The sequence below is a fragment of the Oryctolagus cuniculus genome, chromosome 2 (assembly GCF_964237555.1).
Source record: "Oryctolagus cuniculus chromosome 2, mOryCun1.1, whole genome shotgun sequence".
Classification (NCBI taxonomy): domain Eukaryota; kingdom Metazoa; phylum Chordata; class Mammalia; order Lagomorpha; family Leporidae; genus Oryctolagus; species Oryctolagus cuniculus.
Genome location: NC_091433.1, coordinates 1,844,772 through 1,870,806, shown reverse-complemented (window position 1 = coordinate 1,870,806; position 26,035 = coordinate 1,844,772). Strand labels below are relative to the sequence as shown.

The 26,035-nt window shown below is 53.8% G+C and overlaps 1 protein-coding gene across 5 annotated transcripts in view; it reads right to left on the bottom strand.

Annotated features, from left to right (window-relative positions):
- Positions 1-26,035, bottom strand: part of HTT (huntingtin) — a 166,441-nt gene that overhangs the window by 25,224 nt on the left and 115,182 nt on the right. For all 5 annotated transcript variants that reach the window (XR_011386170.1, XR_011386171.1, XM_070067983.1 and 2 more), the window contains exons 38-47: positions 25,708-25,830; positions 25,213-25,448; positions 24,047-24,189; positions 15,901-16,108; positions 10,798-10,939; positions 6,716-6,895; positions 6,419-6,595; positions 6,083-6,159; positions 5,038-5,176; positions 4,223-4,345 (exon numbers count right to left, since the gene is read on the bottom strand). Coding sequence is in view for 3 of the 5 variants with exons in the window: in XM_070067983.1 (XP_069924084.1) it covers positions 4,223-4,345; positions 5,038-5,176; positions 6,083-6,159; positions 6,419-6,595; positions 6,716-6,895; positions 10,798-10,939; positions 15,901-16,108; positions 24,047-24,189; positions 25,213-25,448; positions 25,708-25,830 (1,548 nt within the window). In the remaining 2 variants the exon portion in view is untranslated. The remainder of the gene's footprint in view (positions 1-4,222; positions 4,346-5,037; positions 5,177-6,082; positions 6,160-6,418; positions 6,596-6,715; positions 6,896-10,797; positions 10,940-15,900; positions 16,109-24,046; positions 24,190-25,212; positions 25,449-25,707; positions 25,831-26,035) is intronic.

Below are 26,035 nucleotides of genomic sequence, written 5' to 3'. Positions count from 1 at the left end.
TTTATTTATTTGAAAAGCAAAGTTACAGAGAGGCAGAGGCAGAAGCAAAGACAGAGGTCTTCTATCTACTGATTCACTCTCCAAATGGCTACAATGGCCGGAGCTGGACCAATTGGAAGCCAGGACCCTGGAGCTTCTTCCGTGTCTTCCACATTGGTGCAGGGGCCCAAGGACTTGGGCCATCTTCTGCTGCTTTCCCAGGCACATTAACAGGGAGCTGGATTGGAAGCAGCACCCATATGGAATGCCGGTACTGTAGGAGGTGGCCTTACCTGCTACACCACAGAGCCGGACCCTCATTTACGTATTTTTAAATTTTTCCTACTTATTAGAGAGACAGAGAGTGACAGTTCCCATCTACTGGTTCACTCCCCCAAATGCTCCCAACAGCCACAACTGCGCCAGGCTAAGCCAAGAGCCAGGAACTCAAGCCGGGCCTCCTAAGTGGGAGGGGCAAGGGCCCAGATACTGGAGCCGTGGAGCCCTGTGCCGCCTGCCAGGGTGGGTGTCAGGAGGCAGCTGGAATGAGGCCAGGAGCCAGGAACTGAACCTAGGCTTTCTGAAGCAAGACCCAGGCGTGCGAAGCAGCTCCTTAACCACCAGGCCAAGCGCTTGCCCTAAATTTATCTTTCAAATCCATTTTCCATGAACTTTTTGAAATATCCCCTTATCTCTGATCTCTTGGACACTTTACTTTTGAAGCAATTATTTTTATCTTTTTAAAGGTTTGTTTATTTGAAAGGCGGAATTTTTTACAGAGACAGAGAGGTCTTCCATCTGCTGGTTCACTCCCCAGGTGGCCACAACAGCTGGAACTGGGTGTTCTGAAGCCGGGAGTTCTTCCAACCTCTCATGTGGACGGCAAGAGCCCACACACTCAGGCCATCTGCCCCCATCCTCCACAGCTTTCCCAGGCACAGTAGCAGGGAGCTGTATCAGAAGTGGAGCAGCTGTGGGATGCTGGTGTTGCAGGCAGTGGCTTTATCCACTGTGCCACAATACTGAGCCCATTATTTTATTTTTTATGCTCTTAAATTTGTTAGAAATAAATTTATTAACTAAATTACAGTATAATTGATAAAAATATAAAAGCAAGGCTAATGTGTCATCCAAAAAAAACATTTCTAAAGTTTGAAAAAAATGGTCAAAAGCAATATAACTAAACGTAGCATATAAATGCAACAATTTTGATTAGAAAAAGAGCATTTTTTATAAAGATTTAGTTATTTATTTGAAAGAGCTACAGAGAGAGAGGAGAGGCAGAGAGAGAGAGAGAGGTCTTCCATCACTCCCCAATTGCCCGCAATGGCCAGAGCTGTGCCGAACTGAAGCCAGGAGCTTTTTCCAGGTATGCCACATGGGAGCAGGGGCCCAAGGACTTGGGCCATCTTTTACCACCTTCCCAGGTCACAGCAGAGAGCAGGTTAGGAAGTGGAGTAGCCAGGACTGGAACCAGCACCCATATGGGATGCCAGAGCCTCAGGCCAGGGCATTAACCCGCTGTGCCACAATGCTGGCCCCAAAAAAGAGCATTTCTTATGTCAATCTGTACTGTATTTTGCCTTTTTCTTTCCTTTTTTTTAAAAGTCATTTAAAATTTCTTGGTCACTGATTTTTTTTTTTTTTTGACAGGCAGAGTGGACAGTGAGAGAGAGAGAGACAGAGAGAAAGGTCTTCCTTTTGCCGTTGGTTCACCCTCCAATGGCCGCTGCGGCCTGCGCGCTGCGGCTGGCGCACCATGCTGATCCGAAGCCAGGAGCCAGGTACTTCTCCTGGTCTCCCATGGGGTGCAGGGCCCAAGTACTTGGGCCATCCTCCACTGCACTCCCTGGCCACGGCAGAGAGCTGGCCTGGAAGAGGGGCAACCGGGACAGAATCCGGCGCCCCGACCGGGACTAGAACCCGGTGTGCCGGCGCTGCTAGGTGGAGGATTAGCCTAGTGAGCCGCGGCGCCGGTGGTCACTGATTTTTCAAATACAGTTTCAATCTGAGTTTAATATTCAGAAAAGTACATTCCATCATCAGTGTCCAATATTTAACCTTTAAAGCTGTTAAAAGCTCAATTGGTGACTAAATTGGTCACTAAGTAAATTTATCATTCAGTAAATCAGTTTTCACTGCATGGGTCTTAATAGGAACTGAATTTTACAGAGTGACTGTGGCTGATTCCCCTGCTTTTCCCATGTGGCTCTTCTCTTAAATCAGTCAACAATGAACACCTGGCCACATGCTCTGTGTTCCCGGCTGCAGTTTGGAGAACTGGGTGTACCCCAGAGGCCCAGGTGTTACAGCTTTGATCCCCAAGGTCTCATGTTAATGGTTCAAAGATGGACATTTCTGGCTGATGGATCAAGAGTGGGCATTGGGTGGGCCCACTAGGAGATCTCCAGGTCACGTGGGGCTTCCTCTTACAAAGCAGTTCTTGGGGCTGGTTCTATGGTGCAGCGGGTAAAGCCACCATCTGGGGCGCCAGCATCCCATATGGGTGCCAGCTCGAGTCCTGGCTGCTCCACTTCTGATCCAGCTCTCTGCTAATGCACCTGGGAGGGCAGTAGAAGATGGCCCAGGTACTTGGGCCCCTGCAGCCACATAGGAGACGCCGAGGAAACTCCTGGCTTTGGATCAGCCCAGCTCCAGTCACTGCGGCCACTAGGAGTGAACCAGCAGATGGAAGATACTCTCCCTCCCTGTGCGACCTGGCTCACCCAGCCTCCCTCCCCCACAGGCATCCCCGTTCCAGTAACAAAGGCCCTTGCCCTGCATCCCCACGTTCTTCCCTCCAAGCAGGACCCATCAAGGCAGGGCTGCAACACCCAGTCGCCGCCTGAGAAGGAACTCTGCTAAGGCTGCAGCCGAACAGCTGACAAGGGGGCGGCCTCGCTCCTCGCAGGACCTTCCCAGGGAGCCCAGGATGAGGAAACCACGTGCTGCAAGGCCATCTGATGTCTGGGGAGGGGGGAAGAACCTACCGTATCTAGGGGTGAGGGTAGGGAAGCTGGAAGCGAACCTCATCCATCTAGTGGGGAACAGGGGGGAGGAACCTTGCCGTGGGGGGAGGCGGGGGGGGGAGGCCCACTTCAGTAGCGAAGGTCCCTTGCAGAGCAGCACGAGCGCATCATTTAGCTCAAGCACTGTCACACCGACGCCGTCCCTGCTTCCCTACCACGAGAACAGCTAGAACGACTGCAGGGGCCGGCGGTGGTGCAGCAGGCACAACAGCTGCCCGCGGTGCCCCCATCCCATAAAGGCACTGGTCCAAGTCCCAGCTGTTCCACTTCCCATCCAGCTCCCTGCTAACGTGCCTGGGTCCCTGCACCTGCGTGGGAGATCTGGCAGGAGCTGCTGGCTCCTGACTTCGGATCAGCCCAGCTCTGGCTATTGTAGCCATCTGGGAAGTGAACCAGAGAATGGAGGACTTTCTCTGCCTCTGCCGCTCAGTAACTCTGCCTTTCAAATAAATAAATGAATCTTTAAAAGAACAAAAAAGACTGACTAATCTAAGGCCACCCACATCTGCTTTACATGTGTGGATTCTACTGTGGCTAAAAAGATATCCTGGCCCCTTCTGGATCAGAGGCCCCTGCATCACAGTCCCCCATGTGCTGCTTGTAGACATCACATGATGATGAATACAGAGTGGGAGAAGGGACCCTACGTCCCCCCCCCGCCGCCATGTGGGAGCTGGGCTCTTTACCTGCCCCCACAATGTGGAAGCTGGGCCCTTCCCCCCTTCCCCCCCATGTGGAAGCTGGGCTTTTACCTGCCCCCACAATGTGGAAGCTGGGCCCTTCACCCCTTCCCCCCCATGTGGAAGCTGGGGCCCTTTATCTCCCTCCCCCCTGCCATGTGGAAGCTGGGTCCTTTACCTCCCCCTCACCATGCGGAAGCTGGGGCTCTCTACCCACCCCCCGCCATGTGGAAGCCGGGCCCTTTACACCCCACCCCGCCATGTGGAAGCTGGGGCTCTCTACCCACCCCCCCGCCATGTGGAAGCTGGGCCCTTCCCCCCCCCCCCGCCATGTGGAAGCTGGGCTCTTTACCCCCTCCCCCCCATGTGGAAGCTGGGCCCTTTACCCCCCCCCCCCGCCATGTGGAAGCTGGGCCCTTTACCCCCCCCCACCACCATGTGGAAGCTGGGCCCTTATCCCCTCCCCCGCCATGTGGAGCCAGGGCTCTGCCCTCCCTCCCCGAGTGGAAGCTCCTGTGCCCACTGCCGTCTCACCGGGTCCATCATGAGGGCGTCTATGTCCTCGGCAGGGACCCGATTCAACAACTCTGCACCTTCCAGCAATGCAGAATCCGACCTAGTCCAACACTGGGATTTGACGAGTCGGATGTACCAGTCCTAGGAGGGAGAAAAACGTGGAGAAAGGGAATGTGATGGGTTTCTCTTCTGCCCGGTGACTGGGCTTGGAGCAGCCTTTGCTGGCCGCCCAGGGCTCCAGAACACCAAGCCACAGGGCTTTCTTTTGGACTTGCTGTTAAACACGGGGCGCCCACTCCTTGTTCCCTCTACCTGAGGAACGCCAACAGTTCTGCAACTCAGCTGAGCACTGGGGTGAGCAGCCCCTTCCTGCCTCTCACGGATAAGCCTCTGCCACCCTCCTGGGTGTGTGCTCTGCTCATCTGCTCCTCGGCGTTTGCCAAGGAGAGCTGCGAACACAGGACAGAACCTTTGCTTCCCTATCCCTGGGCTATTGGTGTTTGAAGTCTAAGGACTCTCTCCAAGGCCTGTGCCCACCCCAACCCCTGCCCCGTGAGCAGGGAAGGGAAGATCAAAGGGCAGGGCTGTGGGCAGAGGTGTCGTCACCCGGAGGCAGAAGGCGCAGGGTGAGGGAGGCTGGCGCAGCCTGTGCAGCTGACTCCTCACGCTCTTGCTACAAGACCCTCACGGCCCGGGTGTCTCCAGCCCGCACCCCAGCCAGAGCTGCCAACGTCCTGGGCTGAGCGTCGGCACTCCCGAGGGCAGAGTCTGCAGTGCCACGGCCGGCACCTCCGCGTGCGGCCCACACTTAGACACTGATGTGCCGGACTTACTTTGTCCGGACTCACTGCTTCCAGGGCCATGTGTCCATCGCCATCCAGGGGGTGGGAAGTGACTGGGGGCAAGGGGCTGAGAGAGTCCTGTGCTGTGGAGAGACGAAACCTGTCCAGCAGAGAGTAGAGCCTTTGGTGTCTAAAATCAAACACAAATGAGATATGGCAAAGTTTACTTTTTTTTGGCTTAGTTTCAACTCTGCAAACCAGGATTCCAGAAATATAAATATAAGGAAGAAATGTTAGTGGATTCTTAAAGCCAGATGCAACTTGTTTAAAACTTATTTATCTTCAGAGTTATTTTCTCATCAATATTCAAGCAAGCCATGTTGTAAAACCCACATTGTATGCCTTACTAAGATCAATGACTAATTTCCCAGTAAGATATAATTTACACCAGTTTAGGGCCATTTTATAAAAGGAAAGAATCACCCCACCCAATACAAGAGATCTATGATCTTTTATGATCATCGTCTTCTGGACTGACGGTCTAGGGTCACTCTGATCTTCTACCATCTGTTAGTGGCCGCTTCATAATCCAAATGACAACATAATCTGGCCCTACAAACTGGGAACTCATTCCAACTATGGACTGCCCCCAAACTGTGCCCCAAGTCAAGACTGAAACCACAGCAGAGTAACCACCTTCTCTCGCACACACGCGCTCCCCAGCCCTCGGAGGAAGAAACGCAAAAGTTTCTCTTAACTAATTTGCAGCCATGGACACAGGAATACAGCAGAGATACAAGCATTTCTGATACAGGTTTTTAAGGCTTTGCAAACAAAATGAGCTAGGTACCTGGCTATGACCAGATACAACTCTCACACACCAAGAACTGGGCACTGTCTTTCAGTGCTGCCATCCCCTGCCTCAAACAGCCAACAGCAGTACAAGCACTGCAAGGCGGGACGAGGCTCTACGGCGCACATCTGCCAGCAGCCCTTCTGGGGAGCACACCGCCCACCCGCTGCAGCAATCTGTGCCCATATGAACTTTATATCCTGGGCTATCTGACGCCAGTGCCACCTGTGCGCCCCCCATTACCTCTGTGCGAGCCCACTGCTCTGCAGGTATTCCTGGATCCTGGTCAGTTCTTCCACCGGCAACTGCGCCATGCTGCTCTGAACAGACAAGGACACATTAGTGGGTTTGTAACACATAGGAGCCAAAGTAACCCCACACTCCTCACAGAAAGATAAACAGTGTGTTGACTTGACTATAGCGAGAGCAACTAGGAAAACAGAACAAGGAGGAGATCAGACGCACGCACGCCCCGTTTCGCTACAGCAGTCCTATGGAGACAGGAGCCTGAGAAAGCCCAGCACCCGTCTCGCTCGCCCTGCTAAGTCGTCAGCAGAGCACCACCAGTGTTTTCAGTACCTGTACACTTGCAGCCAGAAGCATTTCCACCCGGCGACAGGCCAGGGTGTCAACCATGCGCGCCAGCACCCGGAACGGGGTGCACAGAAGCCTGTCCACGTACAGCGTGAGCACGGCACCCGACTGGCTCAGGTGGATCCCTTCCAAGCACTGCAGAGTCCTCTTCAGAGTGGTCGGCTGACGGTTGAGCGAGGGAAAGGAACAGCAGCTGAGTATTTGGCCGACTGGGAATGGACACTTCAACATCCCAATGCCCCCTTTTTAAGACGGACCCTAGTTGACAGCAGGAACACTTACGGTGGAAAGATTCTCACAGCGAGACTGGATGGCCTGGATGAAAAGGCCGCTGGCTGCGGAATTGCGATGAACGGCGCTAATGAAGTCCTGCACGGGAGGCTCATGGGACAGGAGGATCAGGTCCTGGATGTGATTCACGATGAGCCACGTCAGGTGCTCCGAGTCGTGGAGGTTCTGACACTGGGGAACAACACCATGCACGATTTGTGCTGCGGGCCAGGGCTGTGGCCCAGCAGCTCAAGCGGCTGCCTGCAATGTCAGCATCCCATGTAAGCGCTGGTTCACGTCCCGGCTGCCCCACTTCTCATCCAATGGAAGATGGCCCAAGCACTTCAAACCCTGCACCCATGTGGGAAATACAGATGGAGCTCCTGGCTCCTGGCTTCCGCCTGGTCCAGAACTGACCGTCATGGCCATTTGGGGAGTGAACCAGCTGATGAAGATCTCTATCTGTCTCTCCCTTTCTCTGTCGCTTTCATCTTCATTTTCAAGTAGACAAGAAGGGGACAGATACTAATGCCATAGAAAAGGCAGAAGGGCAGGAGAAAACAAATTCCAAATACAAACCTGAGTGAAAATACAGTGTTGAACTCAAAGAACGGAGGGCAGGCAACGATTCACAGAGTCCGTTCCTGTCAGCCACACGCCGTGGCAGAGACCACGCACAGTCAAAACCCACTGGGCAGGTCCAGCTCCCCAAGGGCAGCCACAAAGACAGGAGGAAAAGATGTGCTCCTATTCCATGGGGAGGGCTACGGGCAGTGTGGCCCACAGGCAGTGCAGGCGTGAGCAGCGTGGCACCACCTGGCAAGCCACCAGCCAGGAGCACAATGCTTGGGAGCAAGACTTCCTGTCCAGGGCACTTTCTACTCTCCTCTGGGCTCCAGGGGGCCCTCCCAGGGGAATTCCCCAGTTACCTTCCACTCGGAAACTTCAGTGGAGGAAGGAACGCACTGTGAGAGTGCGTCCTGACAGAATGAACAGATGAACAGACCTTTCTAGTACACGGATTTTAGGTGAGCACATTTCCTCTAAGAATTGTAAGGAAATGAGAAATACTTTGAAACACATGCAGGGGGTTGGCAACGTGGCACAGTGGGTTAAGTTTCTGCCTGTAGCGCCGGCACCCCTGGTTCTAGTCCCGGTTGGGGCACTGGATTCTGTCCCGCTTGCTCCTCTTCCAGTCCAGCTCTCTGCTGTGGCCCAGGAGGGCAGTGGAGGATGGCCCAAGTGCTTGGGCCCTGCACCCGCATGGGAGACCAGGAGAAGCACCTGGCTCCTGGCTTTGGATTGGCCCAGCTCCGGCCATCGCAGCATCGGGGAGTGAACAAGCCGGTGGAAGAGCTCTCTGTCTCTCTGTAACTCTGACTCTCAAATAAATAAATAAATCTTTAAAGGAAAAAGCACACATATGGCCTCTTCATCTTGATTCATAATCCTTCTAAGAGAAACTATAAAAATCATCAGTTCTGGCTGGCGCCACGGCTCACTAGGCTAATCCTCCACCTGCGGCGCTGGCACCCCGGGTTCTAGTCCCGGTCGGGGCACCGGATTCTGTCCAGGTTGCTCCTCTTTCAGTCCAGCTCTCTGCTGTGGCCCGGGAAGGCAGTGGAGGATGGCTCAGGTCCTTGGGCCCTGCACCTGCATGGGAGAGCAGGAGGAAGCACCTGGCTCCTGGCTTCAGATCAGCACAGCGCGCCAGCCAGCGTGCTGGCCGTAGTGGCCACTTGGGGGGTGAACCAACGGAAAAAGGAAGACCTTTCTCTCTCTCTCTCTCACTGTCTAACTCTGCCTGTCAAAAAAATAAAAAATAAATTTAAAAAAACATCAGTTCCTTGACACCTGGTTAATAATTAATATTTCTAATTTGTATTACTTGACAGTATTAATCTACAAAATTAATTATCTTCTACTTCTATTTTTTTAAAAGATTTACTTATTTATTTGAAAGGCAGAGTTACAGAGAGGCAGAGGGAGGGAGAGAGAGAGAGAGAGAGAGGGAGAGAGGGAGGGAGGGAGGGAGGGAGGGAGGGAGGCGGAGAAGGAGGCGGAGAGGGAGAGGGAGAGAAGTCTTCCATCCACTGGTTCACTCCCCAAATGGCCACAACAGCCAGAGATGGGCTGATCTGAAGCCAGGAGCCAGGAGCTTCTTCCCGGTCTCCCATGTGGGTGCAGGGGCCCAAGGACTTGGGCCATCTCCCACTGCTTTCCCAGGCCACAGCAGAGAGCTGGATTGGAAGTAGAGCAGCCAGGAATCAAATCAATACCCATATGGGATGCCAGCACTACAGGTGCAGGCTTTACCCACTATGGCACAGTCTGGCCCCTCTGCTTCTGTTTCTACAAAAAACTTTATGTATTACTTCTTAAAAATGGAACAAAAAGAAAAAGTTCCAACATCAAAAATGTGAAGCAAAAAATGAATATTAATAAATTGCTACCAGGCCTGGAATCGTGATGTAGCAGGTAAACCCACTGTCTAGGATGCCACTATCCCAGAAAAGCACCAGCTCAGGTCCCAGCTGCTCCACTTTCAATCCAGCTCTCTCCTGGTGCACCTGGGAAAGGGGTGGAAGGTGGCCTGAACTTGGCCCCCACCCGTGTGGGAGACTCCGATGAAGCTTCTAGGGCTTCTAGGTGGGCCTCAGAGTACCCAGGTCTGCTGTTATGGCCATTTGGGAAGTGAAACAGTGGTTAGAAGATCTCTTTATAATTCTGGCTTTTGCCAAATAAATAAATAAATCTTAAAAAAAATAAATTGCTATTACCACAAAAAGTTCTGTATAACATCTAGTTTGAAGAAGTCTACTTCCTCTTCTGATGCAGAATATTTAACACTGTCTCCCATTGCAACAATGTGTGTAAGATACTTAGCTCACAGTAAAAAAAAATGTACACACTATCACATGGGTATGGGAAAAACAGTCTAGACCAAAATGTAACTGCTGGTCATCTTTGAGTATTATGATTGCAGATTTGTGTGTGTGTGTGTGTTTACTAATTTGATTTTTGTAAATTATCCACGGTAAACATATGATACTAGTTTCATGGTTATAAACTGGTATTCAATGGAGCCAGCATTGTGGCACAGCAGGTTAGTTCACTGCCTGTAACCAGTGAGTGCCAGTTCGAGTCCCGGCTGCTCCACTTCTGATCCAGCTCTCTGCTGTGGCCTAGGAAAGCAGCAGAAGATGGCCCAGGCCCTTGGGCCCCTGCACCCACGTGGGAGACCCAGAAGAAGCTCCTGGCTTCAGCCTTTCCAGCCCCAGCCACTGCAGTCATCTGGGGAGTGAACCAGTCAACAGAAGACCACTCTCTGTAATTCTGTCTTTCAAATAAATAAATAAATCTTAAAAACTATTCAAATAATTTAAATAATTTTTAAATAAGCTTAAAAATCAGAACCCTACAACAGTCAAATATCTTTAAGATTACTTGTGGCTGGCGCCGCGGCTCACTAGGCTAATCCTCCACCTGCGGTGCCAGCTCACCGGGTTCTAGTCCCGGTCAGGGCACCGGATTCTGTCCCAGTTGCCCCTCTTCCAGTCCAGCTCTCTGCTGTGGCCAGGGAGTGCAGTGGAGGATGGCCCAAGTGCTTGGGCCCTGCACCCGCACGGAAGACCAGGAGAAGCACCTGGCTCCTGGCTTCAGATCAGTGCGGTGCGCTGGCTGCAGCACGCCGGCCGCAGCGGCCACCGGAGGGTGAACCAATGGTAAAAGGAAGACCTTTCTTTCTGTCTCTCTCTCTTACTGTCCACTCTGTCAAAAAAAAAAAAAAAAAAAAAAAAAAGTTTCTTGCTATTCTATTGCTTCTCTGCACTTAACACAAAGTCCAGCCAGATGTACGGCCCAGAGTAGCTCGTGACTGTCTGCAGGAGTGGGAGCCTGGATGCAGGCGCTGGAAGGCAAGGCTCCCCGGAGGATCGGCAGGGCGGGACTCAACAAGTGCCAGCAGTCTGGATTGGACGGAGCCAGCAGGATGGGGGCAGCCTGGGCTCCTGAGGGTCCACGTGAGCATCATCAACACGCAGTGCTTCCCAGCGCCCCCGCCCCTGCCCCCCCACAGGCCTTTTCACACTTACGACATAATCACAGAAGAGAATGAGGGCCCCTCTTCGAACTATTTCTCTGTTGCACATTCCAAGTCTGGCTGCCACGGTGGGATCCTCCTCCTCTCCAGGCATCTGTGGACTAAACAACTTCGTGCTGGACAGACTGTGTCTCCTGCAAGGAACGAGAGGCGCTGACGGTGTTTCTGGCACCGCAGTGGCCTCACACATGAAGTTCATCAGGGGGTTATGTTTAATCCCAGCTCTAAGACCTCAGGGGTGGCTACGCGGCCCAGTGGTTAAGACACTGGTTGGTCCACCAGGATCCCACACCAAAGTACCTGCGTAGAGTCCAGGCTCCTCGCCCAGTCCGCATGTCCTGCTACTAACATGCGTACCGGGAGGCAACAGGTGGCACGTTGTGTGGTGAGGTCCCCGTCGACCACACGAAGCACCTGGACTGAGTTCCTGGTTCCTGGCTTTGGTGTGTCCCTGTGTGCCATGGGCAGTAAACCAGCAGGTGGGCTCTCTCTCTGCCTCTCCTCCTCCCCCTCCCACCCTCTCATCTTTCAAATAAATAAATAAGAAAGTCTCCATCTACCATGACAGTTGTCAACAGAGCAGAAAGAAAACTTGTAGGTTTTGACATTTTACCATTCATCTTCCTGCAAAATGTCATCACTGTAACCAGGCCCACACAGCGTGCTGGTGTGGAAGCACTGTTTAAAATCATTTTCATTTACTGATCTACTTACTTATTGGAGACAGAAATTGTCTTCCATCTGCTGGTTCGCTCCCCAAGCACCACAGTGACTGAGGCCACAGCTGGGACCAGACCTGGATCCTGGCCTCCGGTGGGCGCAGGGACTCCGCTGCTGCCTCCCAGGTGCCCTTCAGCAGGAAGCTGCCGTGGGAGCGGGGCCAGGACTGAGACAGGCAGCGTCCTGACTGCGAGGCCAAATGCTCCTCTCTGACCTTTTCCAAGAGGTGGGAATCCTGCTTGTGAACTGTGAGACTCTGGATTCGAGCCCAACACCCAGCACTGCTCCCTCTGACCCCGGGATGTCTGGGGTAACACCCTGCATGGCAACAAGATCTGTGCCATCTGCTGCCAGGCAAGGGAAATGGAGCAAGGTCACGTCAGGTCAGCAGTATTCTGAGGCATGCCTGGTCTGGCAAGGGAGGACGGAGAGGGAAGCAGGAGGGACGTCTCTAACAGCCAGACAGCAACTTCACAGCTGCCAGGCCTACCAGAAAAAGGACAGTGGCTCTGTTTTCTAGTTCATACTTCCAGTGATGCACTTTCGTTATTCTGGAAACACTGTGCTGGTGCACCCTACAAATGCTAGGCCTCTGCCCAGCACTCCCACACTGAACAGCGACTTCAGCGTAGCTACTCTTATGCTACCTTTATTAAATTCGTCTTTATGAGACTTAAGCATAGTTGGGTGCAAAAGCCACTGACTCATTAGTTTTATTTCAGGACAGCAGAGTGGCCAGTATGAAAGGTCAGTGAGGGGTCAAGAGACGCTGCCCCGCTGCCAACCACGCGCAGCTGCCCAATTCCAGACCCCACTCACTCTGGGCTTAGTTCTTTTAAAACGTATTATCTACTCGAAGCACCTCTGTTACTCAAAGGCTTCTGACACAACCTCAGAATAAGCAGGCACATCTGTCAGACAGGAGTGAGCCGTCTAGAAAGGAAAGCCCAAGTTGGCGGAGAACACAGAGGAGGCAGCAGCCTGCGTGGGGACAGCAGGGCCCACGGCGCTCAGAACAGGGAACAGGGTCTGTGCCGCGAAAGGGCAACTCGGCCGCCGACACGAAGCAGCTCCCAAGGCAGTTTGTAAGTGCAGTGACTGAGTCAGCTGTTATATCTCTGGTTCAGACAAGTGAGGCGAAAGGTCTGCAGGTGACACAGCGTGACGCCTCTGCAGGCTGTCTCACGTGCTTTCGGGTGCTGAAGTCCTCTCCCCCCACCACCCTAAGCAAGGAGGGAGAGGCCCCTCTCTGACCCCAGCAGAAGCGCACGCACAGGAGCTCGCCTGGCACTGCAGGGCCGCTCTACGCAGGCAGAGAAAACACACAAGACCCACACGGAAGGGAAGGAAGGCAGAGAAGTCTGCTCAGGGATCCTGTGCTCGCACACAGAGGATCCTACAGAATTACAAAAAGCATGCAGGAACTAATTACAGCCTTGCCACCCACCACAGAGCAGAGGGAAAGGTTGGTGAGAAGAGGTACTGAGACTTAACCCGAACCAAGACTAGCCAGGAAGGTTCCCATGAGGAAGCTAGACGGAGCTAAGATCAGGAAGTGACAGATTTCCCATCTTTATTCATACCCAAAGAGAAATCAACAAACTGTAAATTCAACTCTAAAAATCTAGCAATGCAGAACAACAAATGTCTACGACCCAGAACCGACCCACTCTTGCCAACTCCAGACGCTCCTTTTCTCTGTAAGCTTGGCTCTGTCACTGGGCCATCGTATCACCACTTTTCCTGTAACTCCATTTCCCCTGCAGCTAATCTCCTCTTAAAAACTGTACAGTCGGGGCCGGCACTGAGGCATACGGTGCCGGCATCCCATATGGGTGTTAGTTCAAGACCCAGCTGCTCCACTTCCGATCCAGCTCTCTGCTGTGGCCTGGGAAAGCAGAAGATGGCCCAAGTCCTTGGGCCCCTACAACCATGTGGGAGTCCTGGAGGAGGCTCCTGGCTCCGGACCCAGTTGTTCCAATAATGTCCTTTCTGGTTTTCTGGTTTTTTTTTTTTTTTTTTAATTAAAGATTTATTTATTTGAAGCCAGGATCCAGGAGCTTCTTCTGGATCTTCTATGTGGGTGTAGGGGCCCAAGTACTTGTGCCATCGTCTGCTGCTTTCCTAGGAGCATTAGCAGGGAGCTGGATCACAAGTGGAACAGCTGGGAATTGAACAGGAACCCTTATGGGATGCTGGCACTGTAGGAGGTGGCTTTATTGGCAAAACATCACAGCACTGACCCTTTTAGCTATTTTTATACACCCAGATCCAAAAGAAAACAAAAAACAAAAACAACAACAAACAAACCAAAGGGACCGGTGCTGTGGTGTAGCGGGTAAAGCCTCCACCTGCAGTGCTGGCATCCCATGTGGATGCCAGTTAAAGTCCCAGCTGCTCCTCTTCTGATCCGGCTCCCTGCTATGGCCTGGGAGTGCAGTGGAAGATGGCCCAAGTGCTTGGGCACCTGCACCCACGTGGGAGACACGGAAGAAGCTCCTGGCTTCGAATTGGCTCAGCTCTGGCTATTATAGCCATCTGGGGAGTGAACCAGTAGATGGAAGACCTCTCTCTCTCTGCCTCCACCTCTCTGTAACTCTTTCAAATAAATAAATAAATCTTAAAAAAAAAAACCCATAACCAAGGATCGTAGACATGCATTTATTTCTTCCTCACATGTTCCTTTTCATCTACTGAAACAAGTCTTTGTCTCTGTGACAGGGACATTTCTGGGAGGACTGCCTCCCACCATCACAGTGAGGAGTGAGGTCCGTCCTCACCACCCACCACCACCAACAGGGGCCAGTTGGGAGAGGAGGGGAAGCGGCATTTAGCATCGCTGCCTCAGGTACTGGCTGGGGTTGGGGACACCTCCCCTTCCACTGCCCCCAAGCCTCTGTCCTCAACAGTGAATGCAGGCCCTACCCTCTACACTTTGCCCAGCACAACTCAACTTTCGGAGTGCACCGGACTCCTATGAAAAGCCAGTTAAAACACAAGTGCTCAGGGGCTGGCAGGTTAAGCTGCTGCTTGCGAAGCCAGCATCCCACATCAGAGCTCCAGGTCTAGTCCAGGCTGTTCCCACTGATTCAGCTTCCTGATAATGCTTCTGACAAGACCAGAGATGGCTGCCAACATATGTGGGCCCCTACGACCCACGTGGGAGACCAGGATGGAGTTCCTGGATCCTGGCTTTGTCCTGGCCCAGACCTGGCTGTTGCAATTATTTGGGGAGTGAACCAGCTGACAGAAGATCTGTCTCTTCACCTTGAAAATATATAAATAAATCTTAAAACAAAAACCAATTATTCAGGGCCAAGTCATCAGGCCCAGCGTGGAGTCGAGGACAGGGCTGGGATGGCCCACAGGCTCCCGCGGTGGCTCCGAGGCACCCCGGTGCTCACGGTATGCTCCATGCACTGGCAACATTGGCACCACCAGCAGTGTCGCTCCTGAAGTGCGTCTTAACCACTCCGGCTGACTGACGACCTCCTGTCTCCTGGCTCCTACAGTCCTCCGTCCCGGCAGTCCTCTGTGCAGTGCCAGGGCTGCCTCAGGCCGCTCCCTCCAGCCTCACGGCCACACGCTGGGGCAGGCGCAGCCTTCCTCTTCCTTTGCAGACTCCACCACGTGGCGCACACAGCAGGTTGCTCAGTGCTTTCTGACAGTGGACCTTCCAGCCAGAGGGCCACGGACCAGCCTCTCACACGGGGCAGGAGAGCTGCCAGCACGCACGCTCTCCTCTCTCCCCGTGGAGCTCATGAGCCTTCTGCGACACTGCAGTGAGGACCGAGCTGCAGGCCACGGGGTTTCCTTCCACACGTGCGGACATGGAAGCAAGGGAGCACCTGAAACCCAGGCCGAGACCTGGAAACTTTCTGCAAACAGCTGGCCGTCTGCAAGACTCAGGGAGTCTTTTTAAATATTAAAAATAAAAATAAACAATAAGGTATTTCCAAGTAGTTTTGAAGTTTGCTAAATAATTAATTCATCAGAATAATGAGAACCACATTTAACTCACAATGAAGTGCGGCATTGCAACATGTCTGGCTGTGGAGCCAATTTAGGCACCAGAGCTGAGCCGCAGGCATACACCCTGACAAGCAGAACCCACAAGATGGAATGGCGCCAAAGAACTTGTCAAAGAAAATCACATTTGAGAGGCAGCTGCTATTTTGAATGCCTCTTGTTGGAACACATTTTTCCCTCTACAATACATGAAAGAAAGATTAATACGCAGCAGATCTTACAAAACCTCACAAAAAGTGGGAAATAAAAATGCCTTAATAGTAGCCAAGCCGCAAGTCACTCAGCATCTCAGACGCCAGCATCTGCAATCCCCCGGACTGCACCCAGGGTGGGCAGCCAGGCCTACCTGGGCGTTTGCTGCACCTCTGCCCACCAGCGGTGGTCGGTGTGGTTGACAAGCAGCAGGATCTGACACCACAGCAGCACCAGGGCCGGGTGCGTGGGGACCATGCAGCGCACCCGTGCGTTCAGGCTCTCCAGGGAGTAGAAGCTGCCCTCGCATCTGTCACTCGTGAAGAGTCTCGTGGCAGCTGCTGTGATTCTCCGGAACATTCCTAGAACCAAGCAAAGAAACTCACTGTGGGGATGTGTCTTCACTGCCCATCTTGGTCCAACACCATGCAGCTGTAAGATCTGGCCCTGGTAAGACAAGGACAGCCCCTTCCTACATTACGTACTCAAAGCACTTGGCAGTTGTGAGCAGAAACAGATATCCTACTCACTTAATGGACCAGCCAAAAAAGCGCACGCTGTCAACTCTCCCACCATCTTCCCCGCCACTGGTTGGCACTGCCGGCTTCCCCAGGGGGCTCCAAGTAAGTGTGGACACGACTCCCAAGTAGGAGGCAGGCAACCCCAGCACCTCCAATCACACAGGGCCACAGCAGGAGCAGTGATCCACCCCTGGGGTGCTGAGCCTGAGGAGGAGGCCCCACGAGCACACATGACACACGCTGGGGCCATGGAGCACCCGGGAGGTGGGCTGCACGGTCAGTGACTCACGCTGCACACGCCCACAGGTCTCTCCGCAACACCCTTTTCAGGACTGGAAGACGTTCCCTCTGGGAGTGAATGAGCTCATTTACAGAAACCCCGCCCAGCGCAGCGTGCCTGTCTCTCTCCTCACCGTGCTGGCTTCCTGAGGGCTGGCCTGTGCCAGGGACTAACCCTGCACACAGTGCAAAGCGCAGCAGGAGAAGCAGCGAGACCCAGCGTGCAGGCAAAGGGCGAGGCTCCACGGCTACCGGCTCTTCTGCCTACATACCCTGGGTCACCTGCTAGCGCTGAGGCAGAATCTTACTTCTGACTGGAATTTCAGCAAACCCCAAGGGGGAAAGGGCCCTGAAACAGGGGCAAACAAGGACAACACTCCTCACCATTCCATGAGCTGTCAAACCTACAGCCCTAGACAAAGGAAGAAGCCAACAGACAAATAACCTCAGCGGCCCGGGGGCTTGCCATGCGCTGGCCCTGTGAGTTCCAAAGGTTTCTCTGTGCTTTTGGTCAGCCTGGCCCCTGCAGCCCAGCCAACCCTACCCCATCCTCTGAGGCCCCATTGCTGCATGGCTCCCTTGTGGGACTAACAGACACGTGAGGGGCTGATGCTGGCTGGGAGGAGCCTGAGAGCCAGGCCACAGGACGGTTTACTCGGGCCGTGCTCCGGGAGACTGCTCACACAGGCTCTGAGACCACACTGACGGGCTCAGCTCTGTCTCCGCTGGCTGACCCTGGATGTACACCAGCTGCGGCCTCAAAATCCTCACCTGTGGAAGGGAACTGAGTACGCTACCTGTTCATGAAGTCACAATGTCGGTATATGAGCCAGCACATGACTGGCGCGGGGGGACGAGCACCCGGGGCCGCTGCCGCTGCCGCTGGACTGCAGAGCCCAGCACATGACTGGCGCGGGGGGGACGACCACCCGGGGCCGCCGCCACTGCAGGACTGCAGAGCCCAGCACATGACTGGCGCGGGGTCGGAGGGGGGTGGACGACCGCCCGGGGCCCCCACTGCTGCTAGAGTGCTGCTGGGAGAAGTGCAGGTGGAGGTGAGGTGGACTTCAGAGGGCAGCGCCCAGGAAACAGATGGATTCTGGACAGGCCGCCAGGGTGTGTGCTGGGGGAAGCCTGCAGCAACACTGGCATCTGAAGAACCCGATGATGGGTGTGGACTTCGCTAACGAGAAGAGGAAGCCCTGCAGGAAGTCAGCGAGGCCGGGCAACGGGCAGGGCAAGTCACACATCTAGAAGCTGAAGGAAACAAGTGACAGAGGTCACAAAGAACACGGACCCACCAAGAGGGAGACAGAGATGGGGGTGGCACAGGGAAGAGAGGTCAAGGACAGCAAGTCAGGGCACACATACAACCGAGAGGCTGCAACCAGGACCCAACAGGTGTCAGGCTGGGGGGCAGGAGGGCTGAGGAACGAGAGGGACAATCCACTGCGAGCAGCATGACTATTTCGTGGGGCTGTCTCCTAACCAAGAGGGAGGGTCAGGAACCGAGGAAGCACGGCAAAGCGGCCGACTAAGGCTCTTTCCACGTAAGGCTGCAGCCGCGGGCAAGTGAGCAGCCGCAGGTGCTACAGTGCGGACACGAGCACACACTTGCCCCGTCAGTGTGCGAGAGGTACTCAGTGAGCAGAGGAAACTCAGGACAACCTGAGACGAGACCATGGGGAAGCAGGCCGAGGACAGGACAGGGACGGCGGGGAAGGGGCCACGTGGCTCCAGGTCTTTGTCAGGAGAGGAGGGGTCAGGACAGCAGAGCTCAGGTGCCAGGAGGGACTGGCCAGAACTCCTAAGAAGGACAGGGAGACCCCACTGGGACTGTGAGCAGGACTACGAGAGCACCTTCTGGAGTGACCACCAAGCCTGCTGCGTGTGACACCCGCTGCGACACCCGCCTCGGCACCCGCTTCCTGAACTCATCTGTTTTCATCCTTACTGTCAACTGTATCATCAACGGCAAACTCCCTGCCAAGCTGGCCAGCAGGTATCAGCCAGGACGGCCCGCCCCAGACCCCTGTGCCCACAGATCACAAGGCAACGTCCACTGCTTCTCACCCACGGTGATACCAACCTTCTCTGCCTCCCCTCCTCTTCCCCAGGCACACAGAGCCACAGGAAGGAGGGTCCCTGGACCCCTGCGTGAAGGGAAGTGAACAGCCTCAACAGTCGCAGACACAGGAGGCAACCTGCTCCTGCGGGACGCTCAGAGACCTGACGCGTGAGAGGTGGCTGCCACACATGGGAGGTGTCAGGAAACCAAAGAAAGAAGACGCTGCAGGATGTAGCAGGAACTATCAGGGAGCTCTCGGGCAGAAGCGGACCTCTGCACCGCGCGGCAGGAGACAAAGGTTTACAGACGAGGGGAGCCCCTGGCTGACCAGGACACACCTGGACTTTGGCAGTCAGAGCTGAGTGTCATAATGAGGCGTAGGAGGGCCTCCGGGGTCACCAGGAGGTCGAGGTGGCTGTGACGCGCACAACGGCTGCGTCCTGTCAGGCTGCACCCTGCGTACGTCGCCGAAATGCTGGCTTCCGTGGCCACCTTAAGGAACAGCGGCAGCAGTGAGGGCAGGGTGGAGGGCAGAAGGTGCTCTGTGGAGACTCTCCCTCCCTGCTCTCCTGAGTGGCCACGTCCAGTCGTGTGGGACACAGAGAAGGCAGGCAGGCAGGGCCTAGGAACTGCAAAGGTGGCACAAGGGAGGCACAGGGAGCCCGGAGAGACGAGGAGAGGAGCGAGGGGCGGGCCCAGGGCTCAGAGCAATGGTGAGGACCAAAGCAGGGGAGTGCTGAGAGGAGCAGGCCTTGGTGAAACACCGTCTTGAGAGCAGGCCGGAAGAGGGTGCACACTCAGTCTCTGGAGACAGAATTCTCGAGTCCACCCTGAACCATGGCTGGGCTCAGCCCCTTCAGCCAAGCATGGACACAACACGTCTGTTCCTCACACGTCACACACCGGCCACACCACGCGGATGCTCCACAAACCCGAGCTGCTGTTCGGACCCGCACCGATTCAAGGAACAGCAGAAGTGACAGGAAGAGCTCAAGTCCCTCCTCAGAGGAGAGGGGAAGTTGTCCACTGGGAAGACAAACACACGTGCCACACACCTGACGGAGAACACCACGTCTCCCGGCGTCACCACGTCAGCAGCCCTTCTCTGCTCAAGCAGCTGCCATCAGTGCGGGGACAACCACTCTCCCTCTCTTCTACCAGTCCGACTTTGGCCCTAAGGCAGAGACACTGACCCTTTCAAAATCCTGGGGGAGAGCGGTGAGAAAGCCCAGCCTAGGAGGAAGGGGCTACACAAGCTGCACCTTCACTCCGTCCACTCACACCTGTGTGAGGGCCACTTGTCCTCCGTCAATCACAGGAAACAGTTCCTACTGTCGCGGACTGGGCAAGCATCTGATGGCAGGTGGGAAGGGGCAATGAGACGCGGTGTGGGAAAGCACTTCCTGGGGCCATGGGATGCCGGCGCCGCAGGCAGCGAGTGGCTTCACCCACTACGCCACAGTGCCGCCCCTCTGATTGGGTTTAAGATGGACCTGATAGAACGACTGGCTCCAGGACGCCCTCAGGCACTGGCACCCACGGGCTCCAGTCCTTCCAGAAAGCAGCACAGCGGTTCTATACAACCGCCACCCATCTTCACGTGCACCTTAAATCCTCCCTGCGTGGTGACACTAGGGAGACAACTGTCACACTGTATTTTTCAGGGAACGAGGTCAAGAAAGCAAAGTGCACAAGCTTGGCACGGACACAGCACTCTTCCCTGAACAGTCCCGGGCTGCGACTGGCTGAGCTGTGCTGCCACCCTAGTGGCTCTGAGCTGATCCCTCTTGGAGGAGAAGAGAAAGATACGAACCTTACACCCAAAGGACACGTCTCTTTCTTAGCTACTGCACTTACACCACAATGAATCTGGACTAGGAAACAATTTTGGGATAAATACCCTCCCTCAAACTAAAAGGCAAGGCCATTATTCAAACTAGTTTCTATTTCAAAATGCGTCTCTGAAATGGACAAATTTAAAAGTCTGAATTTTCAAGGGACAGTTAGGAATCACTGCCTCTGTTTTAACAAAGCATGAATAACCTAAATATTGCTTCAATTCTATCAATTCTATCTTAAAACCAATCAAAGGGGCTGGCACTGTGGCGTAGCAGGTAAAGCCACCCACTGCCATGGGATGCCAGTGTCGGCATCCCATATGGGTGCTGGTTCGAGTCCTGGCTGCTCCTCTTCCAATCCAGCTCTCTGCTGTGGCCTGGGAAAGCAGTGGAAGATGGCGCAAGTGCTTGGGCCCCTGCACCCATGTGGGAGACCCGTTAAAAGCTCCTGGCTCCTGGCTTTGGATCAGTGCAGCTCCGGCCATGGCGGCCAATTAGGGAATGAACCAGCGGATGGAAGACACCCCCCCCCCCCGCTCTGTAACGCTTTGAAATGAATAAATATTAAAAAAAAAAAAAACCAACCAGTGTTCTACTGCCTAGAATCTTTAAAAGAAATGCAAACTAAACAAGAAAAACAAAAAGGAATGTATGCTTACACACGTGTTATCTGTAAACGCCAGGCCAATGAAACAGTGTCCAGAGACACCAGCCACAAACCCACTTGCCTATTCCAAGCCCAGATTCCTTCCAGTAGAGCGAGCTGCTTCTCAATGTGGCTGCACTGTCAGCAAAGGTAGTCCCCAGCCACGCAGAGCGGCTTAACAAAAATTAAAAAAACAAAACTGGGGCCAGTGTTGTGGTGCGGTGCAGGGGTTGAGCCACTGCCTGTGATGCCGGCATCCCATATGGACGGCAGTTCATGTCCTGCCTGCTTCACTTCCAATCCAGCGCCCTGCTAATGCCCTTGGGAAAGCAGCAGAGGACTGCCCACGTGGTTGGGCCTCTCGCACCCATGTGGGAGACCTGGAAGAAGCTACTGGCTCTTGGCTTCAGCCTGGCCCTGCTTTGGCCTTTGCAGCCGTTTGGGGAGTGAACCAATGGATGGAAGATATCTCTTTCTTTCTGTAACTCTGGCTTTCAAATAAGTAAATAAACCTTAAAATAGAAAATTCACTCTCTTTAAAAATTAAGTTTTTCAAGACAGGCATTTTGCACAATTTTTTAAAATATTTATTTAATTTGAAAGAGTTACACAGAGAGAGAAGGAGAGGCAGAGAGAGAGAGAAAGAGAGAGAGAGAGAGAGGTCTTCCATCTGCTGGTTCAGTCCCCAATTGGCAGCAACAGCCAGAGCTGCACCAATCCGAATCCAGGAGCCAGCAGCAGCTTCTTCCAGGTCTCCCATGGCAGATACAGAGGCCCAAGCATTTGGGCCATCTTCTGCTGCTTTCCCAGGTCATAACATTGAGCTGGATTGGAAGAGGAGCAGCCGGGTCACGAACCTGCGCCCATACGGGATGCCGGCACTGCAGGCAGCAGCCTTACCGGCTACGCCACTGCACCTTGCACAACGGTTAAGCTGCCATTCAGGGATGTCTGGATTCCATATCAGAGTGCACTGCTCTCCATTCCACCTTCCGGCTAGCGCATGGGAGGCAGATGGCAACAGCTAAAGTGGGTGGGGGGACCCTGCCCCCAAATGGGAGATCTGGATTGAGTTGCTGGCTCTTGGCTTCAACCACTTCAGCAAGTCCAAGCTATTTTATGCGGGGAGTGGGCCAGTAGGGGTAGAAGAAAACTCTCTCTTCCTCTGCCTTTCAAATAAATTAAATAAATAAATAAAAACTTCTACAGCCAGGCCCTCAATCCTACTAGGCACATTTCAGGGGCCATGATGACCCACATGGCACAGTGCAGATGCCAAGACATTTTTGCTGCAGGTCCTACTGAAAAACCCAGCAGTAGAAGTAAAAATACATTCCCTGGGCTGGCATTGTGCTATATTGTGCTATATACAGCCTGTGATGCTGGCATCCCATGTGGGCGCCAGTTTGAGTCCCAGCTGCTCCACTTCTGACCCAACTCCCTGCTAATGCACCTGAGAAAGCAGCAGAGGACAGCCCAAGTACTCGGCCCCTGTACCCACATGGGATACCTGGATGAAGATCCTGCCTCTTGGCTTCAGCCTGGCCCAGCCCTGGCTGCTGCAGCCATTTGGGGAGTGAAACAGAGGATGGAAGACTTCTCTTTCTGTAACTCTGACTTTCCAGTTTTGAGACAAAGAAGACAATAAAATTACAGCAATGGATGGCAAATTCCTTGAACCGCACAGAAATCCAAGTGGACATACATGCACACACCCATTCTATACAGAGAAGTCCTCAGAGACACGGAGGTCTCCTGGATGGAATACAGATAATTAATAGCAAGGTATTAAAATGACCAACATATAAAAAATGAATCTATTACTTGCTAACAAGGCATATTTTCTCAACCTCCAACTTACTCCAGTGATCCGTAAAGCATAAGTCAAAAGACCTTTTCAAAGTAAAAAGAAGGGGCTGGTGTGGCGGTGCAGTGAGCTCAGCCCCTGCTCGTGCATCCAAGTGCTGGTTTGAGTATTAGCTGCTCTGCTTCTGATCCAGCTTCCTGCTAGGCACTGAGAAGGCAGAGCATAATGGCTCTGAGAAACATGATTTAACCATCACCAACACCCATTTCCATCACTGCTGTATTTTAAAGATTTATTTATTTATTTGAGAAGCAGAGGGAGGGATGGAGAAACAGAGAAAGAAGTCTTCCATCGTCTGGTTCACTCCCTACATGGCCACAACAGCCGGAGCTGGGCCGATCTGAAGCCAGAGCAGGGATCCTCTTCCAGGTCTCCCACGTGGGTAGCAGACGCCCAACCACTTGGGCCATCTTCCTCTGCTTTCTTAGGTGCGTTGGCAGGGAGCTGGATCAGAAGTGGAGCACCCAGGACTCGAACTGGCGCCCATATGTGACGCTGACACCACAGGCGGAGGCTTAACCAAGTACGCCACAGTGCCAGCCCCTCCGTAACTCTTTTTATCTCACAAAACTGAAACTGTGCCTATTAAACTCCCCCCGTCTCTATCCCCCACCCCTAACAACCCTCAACTTTGTCCCTGAGTGTGACTCTCTGAGAGCCCACTTCAGGAGGAATCGCAGGGTCTCTGTTCTGTGACTGGCCTATCTCACTCAGCACAGTGTCCTCAAACTATCTCACTCAGCACAGCGTTCTCCAAGCCCATCTGCTGGGGCAGGTGTCAGATTCTCTTCTGCTCACAGGCTGACCACCAGTCCCCGTGTGCACAGACCACACCTGCCTGTTCACCCGTCCACCCGCGTGCACCGTGAGCAGCGCTGCTAAGAACGTGGGCATACCAGACTCTCCCACCACCTTGCTCCGCGTTCCTTTTCAGAATACACCAGAGTAAACCTGCGGGTCTTACCACCCACGAAACGCTTTCCAAGAGCTCACAAGTTGCTGAGCAGAGCACAGCTTGCGCCGGGCACGCGGAGCAGGGCAGGGGCCCCCGGGGACGCGCAGCCCAGGCCCATCCGCCTACCAGACTTGAAGATGTGGATCAGGCACATCAGCAGCGTGCCGAGCTCCTGGCAGTAGAAGGTATGCTGCTGCTCGCTCAGCTCCACCTTCAGCTGCTTCGTAACGATGTCCTCTAAGAGAATACCGACGAGCTGCAGCAGGAACCTTTCAACAGGAAGAGGCACAGCAGGGATCAGACCACCCCCACACGGCCCCGCCGCATCTGGACGGACATACGCAAAGGGAGTCCACACCGTGACAGCAATGCTGGCCACTCCACACCTTCCCCACTTACAGACTGGCAGCGTGGGGTCAGGATTAAACGACACACAGCATTCTTTCCAGTTTTGTACGATGTAAAGCACAAGTATTAGCTGACAACACCCCTCCCCCACCCCGGGAACTGAAGGGACCCCTGGTTTTGGCCTTGTGCTTCAACACAACACAGGAGAGCCACAGGCTGTGTGCACAGGAAGAGTTGCCGTGCTCATCTCCACCGACAGCAAGCCAAGCAAGGCCTGCTGGGAAGGCACCCCTGTGCAGAGGCAGGTCTGGAGGCCGAGGGACCCTTGTCTCTGCACAAGCGTTTCCAAGGGCCTGATCGTGACCCCTGTCCTCAGGAGGGAGGGAGGACAAATTTGACACTGCGGTATACAGTGGGTGCCACCCTCCTTATCGGGGAGTATTCTGTTACTGGCAGCGTGCAGAACTGCCAGCACATGACGAGAGTAAGCACAAGACTGACTTTTAGCACATGTCCTTATGCTTTAAACTTTCTGCTGGAGGGGCCAGCGCTGTGGCACAACAGGGTGAAGCCTGTGATGCCGGCTCCTGTATGAGTGCAAGTCCAAGCAGCTCTGTTTCCCATCCAGCTCCCTGCTAGTGTGCCTGGGACAGCAGCAGATGACAACCCAGGGACTTGGGCCCTACCACCTACGCGGGAGACCAGCATGGAGCTCCAGGCTCCCAGCTTCGGCCTGGCCCAGCCCCAGCCGTTGCAGCCATTAGGGGAGTGAACCAGTAGAGAAGAGCTTGCTCTCTGTCTCTCCCTCTCTCTGTAACTCGGCCTTCTATGTATCTGAATTCAAACATCAAAGCTACACAGGGCTGCAGCAAGATGAAGAATTACTCCAGACTTATCAATCCTGCAAGCACGGACTTCTCCCAAGACAGGACTCATTGGGTCACCTGGAGAACGTTTCTTCCGGCAAACTCTTCGTTGGCTTCCCCTCACTATGTCCATCCGGTGTTGCGTTCTCATCCCCATCTCTTAACCTGTGAATCACTGGACAGGAGATGAAATACGGAGAGAAGGAGAGCTCCTGAATCCGAGAAAGAACAATGTCCTCTGTTGACTGGGAAATCAGAACCCTCAAAATGGCCAGGATTCCTGATATCCACAGCTGAACAGTGCTCACAGATGCCTAGAAGAAAGAGGATAAGGAAGCTGCAGCTGCAGAACAGGAGAGGGTGAGACCCTCCCTGCTTGCCAATTTCATGCGGTGAGCCCTTGTTCAGCACCGCAGGGTGTGTCTCGGATCGCTGCTTCTCTAAGTGTGGTTCCAGAGACGCAGCACCTGTCTCCCCTGGGAACGTCACCCCAGCCTGAGCCACAAGCTCTAGGGTGGCCGTCTGTGCGTGAACAAGCCCCAGGACAGATCCGACACTCTGGCCAACACTCACCATCGTGCTTGGGGTGACGAACATACTCCGCAAAAGCATGTCCACCGGACGGAGGGAGGAAGGGGCCAAAATTTCAAACAAGGTGTTTAACACTCCAAGAGCTTCATGAGAGTCGATGTGCATCTGTGGAATTGAAGCCCAAAGCATTTCCATGTGAGCCGACAGAAATGCCAGCTTCTTTTATTTTCAGGTCCCATATCTCAAGGGCAAATGGTCACAAATCTCTTTTTTAGAAAATGTGTTCATGTAAAAGGCAGAGCAATGGGGGGAGGTATGAGGAGAGGCAGGGCATCCACCTGCCAGTTCACTCCCCAGACGCCCACGACAG